This window comes from Triticum urartu, chromosome 7A (genome assembly GCF_056163025.1).
Source record: "Triticum urartu cultivar PI428250 chromosome 7A, HENAU_Tu73, whole genome shotgun sequence".
NCBI lineage: Eukaryota > Viridiplantae > Streptophyta > Magnoliopsida > Poales > Poaceae > Triticum > Triticum urartu.
The window spans coordinates 491890427-491894672 of record NC_141879.1 but is presented as its reverse complement, the minus strand read 5'-3'; the positions used below and the strand labels follow the sequence as shown (position 1 = coordinate 491894672).

Sequence of the window (4246 nt, the reverse complement as noted above, 5' to 3'; positions counted from 1 at the left end):
ATGTCACCCCTCTTGCACTAGAATGTGTAATATGCACTATGAAAAAAAAAGTATAACATACACTGACGAAGCTACGTGCATCCTTACGGTAATTTACAGGGAGTTTTAGATCCGAAAAGGTAGAGCTTTTCTCTCTCCAAGAAATTGCATTTTCTCTTTGGCCCTCAAAGTTTAACTAATAACTTTATCAAAGTTTTAACAAAGAAATTATAACTCACGTGTGTCACCGTGGCAACGAAAGGGTGGGAGAGAGAGTCAGAGAGGGGGAGAGATGGACGGGCGAAGCCAGGAAAGAGTCCAAGCTTTATAACTGTAAAACTCTCCCAAATAGCCAAGGGAAGGAAAGGATAGATAGAAGAGAAGAGGTCAGTGACCACCACCCTTCCCTCCCCTCCCCTCACTCCCGTGCCCCCGCCTCTGCCTGCCTGGGTTACCCTACCACCCCTCCTCCCACCCATAGCCGAGGCCAGAGGAGAGAGAGAAGCCAGGGCTTGGCTGGTAGATGCGCGAGTAGAGGTGTCTGCCAAAGGCCAAGGGGAATGGGAGGCGACGGCAGGCCCAGCGACGGCGGCGGCGGCGGCGGCGCCGGCGCCGGCCACCCGCACCAGTTCCAGTACCAAGCCCTCCTCGCCGCCGTGCACACGCAGAACCCCAACCACAGCCACAACCTCCCCTTTCCCCTTCCTCCCCTCAATGGTCAGTCCTCCCTTCTTCTTTCTTTAATCGCGCATTCGCGTTTTTACCTGCCGAAACCGCCAATGCGCGTCCGCTTTGCTGGATTTAGGGTACGGTAATCCCTTCCAAATTCGGCTCCTTTTTGTCGATCTACCATGTGCCTAGCCCCAGAATCTATCTGTAGCCGCTCGAGGTCATATTCTTTATTCTACATTCCTGCTGCGGTCTGATTCAACGGCACTTGCTTGATTTTGCAACTCGCGTAGACCGATTTAGGTTTTATTGTTTGTTTATTTATTATTTATTATTGGAGACAAGAGACCAAGATACCTACTGATGACCGTGCCATGGTGATGTCAACTGTCATTGTACTGTCGTTGTATATTTGTATATGTAAATATAATACCACATGTCTAATGTCTTGCTGCCTAATCTACTACTAGTACATTATGGCTCACTCTGTCATTTGCTTTTCTTATCGCTGATCGGTGGCCTTACAAGAAACTACAATGTACATCTCACCTGCAGGACCTGGACCTGATGCATCTACCCACAATGCTGTTCGCCAGCCTCCGACGCCAAGGGGGTTTGCTGATTGGAGTGCGTCTACCAGTGCCTTCACGTCCCTTGCTGTGCAGAGCACTCCTTCCACAGCTACTGCCAATGCATACCATTACAGCCTATCTCCTTGCTATGCTTTCTGGACCCATTACATGCTTAACAAGAATGCATATAGCTACTATCCTGCACCTAATCAGGAGCACACCCACCCTTTCAGCCTTGATAACAACCAGGCTAAAGATCCAGGTACATTTTAATTTTACTCACCTCAACCCCTACTCTGTGCCCCATTTCTTTTATTAATGAACAACAATGCATGGTACCCGCTATGCTTTTTAGGTAAAGAGAAACAGAAATGGAATGGTTTCTCCTCCCAAAAAGCTGAAAGCATTTTGGATTTTCTATCATCACCTAGAGAGTTAAGAGTCTTAAACAATAAGTAGATCTTCTTCCTACTAGAAATTCAATTGAGCTTATTTCATGTGGTGTCATTTATGTACCTATGACCTTCAAGCAAGTTAGTTTTTGAGGTATTTATATCTTTCCGTACTCGGTGCATATTATGTGGTTGGGTTGTTTTGGTAATTGGTAGTCGGCCTGGCCTGACATCTCTTGTTCTTGCATTGAACTGAGGCATCAACTAGTAATAACCAGGATTTCTCATTCTTGTAAATGTGGGGCTACTAATGATGGGTTTCTAGGCAAGATCGCCTTAATTTGTTTTTGTATACCCTATCTAAAATGCAGGTTCTATATCCAGCTTCGGGATCGAGTCATTTAATACAACATCCCTGGCACCAAACATGTCTGCTCATATGCCTCCCATGGAAGGACCCCTACCTACAAAGGAACCTGAGGCTCCAGAGGTATATATGTGAACCCTTTAAGCTTTAGAGAATCTTTCAAGATTGTATGCCCCTGCCTAATGTATATTACTGTAAAATGGCTACTACACAGGACATGCCTGCTAGAGTAGCTACAATTAAGGACGAAATGGATGCCAGAAATGGTGTTGAACTTAAATGTGAAACAGTTGACGCTCTTCCAGAGTTGAAGCAAGGTCATGAAAGTTGTGCCAGTGTAAGTAACACACCATACGTAACATGTTCTCTTAGTCAGATTTACCGTACATATTTCTTTCCTGCATTGACTGAAGCTAATAGCGAAATGGCAAATGGTGGATTGTAAAATCGTACGATAGTTAAAATGCACAATCAGGATTCTGATACATTAAATGGACATATACTTCTTTCATAATAAACACATTATTTCCTTTTCTGCGTGCATGGGGGCATTCAGAAATTCAACTCTGGAGAATACCAAGTTATTTTGCGCAAGGAATTGACAAAGAGTGATGTTGCGAATGTAGGAAGAATTGTGTTACCCAAGGTATATGCTATCATGATGCTCTGTGAAAAAACTAATGCAGTCTGAATTATTGTTTGTAACATAATCATCAACTGTTTTTCAGAAGGATGCAGAAGCTAGTCTTCCACCATTGTGCGAAAGGGATCCTGTGATACTGCAGATGGATGACATGGTGCTTCCGATTACGTGGAAATTTAAGTACAGGTACCCTTTCAGTCGTACACTCATATTATGGCATCTTTCACAGGAAAATTCAACATGGAAGTGGTTACAATTTTGAACAAAAAAACCCTGATAAATTATGTTTGCTAAACCTGAATATGGTGACTTAATTATAGAAAACAAAATCTTGGGGAAGAACTGGGGTGTTGGTTAATGATAGTTAGTCATGGCATGGAGAAACCAATACATTTGTAGGTTGACTAAATGCTGACCCTTGCAATTGTATTATCATACTGATGCAATGCTATTTCAGGTTCTGGCCAAACAACAAAAGCAGAATGTACATCCTGGATTCTACAAGTATATGCTTCAACATGGAAGTGATTTCAATTTTAAATATTTTCCAAGTATGAGCACGTGATTAATTGAGCCATCCTGCCCTTTTGTCAGGTGAATTTGTGAAGACACATGGTCTTCAGGCAGGGGACGCACTCATTATCTACAAAAATCCTGTGCCTGGCAAATATGTATGTAAACTTTCCTTGTCCTAATTGTTCCGTTCACACGTACCAACCTGACATTCTATTTGTAAGATCAGCATTTATAACTCCCTGTAGATCTTAATTAGTTACTGGTTTTTGGCAGAATTCGCTGAAAAACAATTTAAACAAACCTGCCAAATTTATGCTCCTCTTACCTATATGCTGTATGCAGATTGTCCGAGGGGAGAAGGCCATTCAGCAGACAAATTAGAGCATGTGGATGTGATTGCGACCGTGTCAGTGAGGACATTTCAAGGGAGGAATGTGGGTTCGCAATCCAAGGGAACTCGACAGAGTTGAGCTGGCTGGGGAATTCATGACAGTCTGACTTGTTAACTGGGGAGTGAACGGAAAAAGATTGGACGTGCGTGCTGTCAAAGAGCTTGCTTCTACAGTGCGACATCCAAGTTGAGGAGACCCTTTTGCCTATTTTTTTGTTCTTCTTTCTTTCTTTCTAATTGAGTTGCATTTGGAAACTTTGAGTTCTACCTTCTCCTTCAGAATAGCATTTGCGGTTCTGTAAATATTCTCGGATCCATAAGATAAATGAAGTGGCGTGGACTTTGGACGTGCTATGATGTTTCTCTGTCACAGAAGAATCAGATGAGAGTGCTGTGGCGTTGTCTTGTTAAGATATGAAAAAGGTCGAAGGCGGCAAGCTCAGGGCTGAGAAAACGTCTTTTTTGTACGAAAGAAGACGCAGAGAGCAGTGGTTCATAGATCATAGATGGTGACACATGTTTTTTTTAGCCGATGGTGACACATGTTTTTTTTAGCCGATGGTGACACATGTTTTGAATGATAAACGACGTAAAATGCTCTGCCATTGGTCCGTCAAACCTTTAATGCTAGTTAAGGCACCGTCGAAATTAACCTAATGGTAGATGTGCATTCAGGTCGCCGACGGTGGCGCTCCGGATCAACCAGTTTGCTTCGCT

General features: G+C 43.3%; 1 protein-coding gene across 1 annotated transcript; it reads left to right on the top strand.

Annotated features, from left to right (window-relative positions):
• The first annotated feature begins 321 nt into the window (after positions 1-321).
• LOC125522481 (B3 domain-containing protein IDEF1) lies at positions 322-3883 on the top strand. The gene is made up of 9 exons (XM_048687540.2): positions 322-696; positions 1204-1482; positions 1984-2102; positions 2194-2316; positions 2536-2625; positions 2708-2808; positions 3080-3126; positions 3217-3293; positions 3481-3883. Exons 1-9 carry the CDS (start codon positions 540-542, stop codon positions 3517-3519), a joined length of 1032 nt encoding a protein of 343 aa, XP_048543497.1. The 5' UTR covers positions 322-539; the 3' UTR covers positions 3520-3883.
• Positions 3884-4246: the final 363 nt, after the last annotated feature.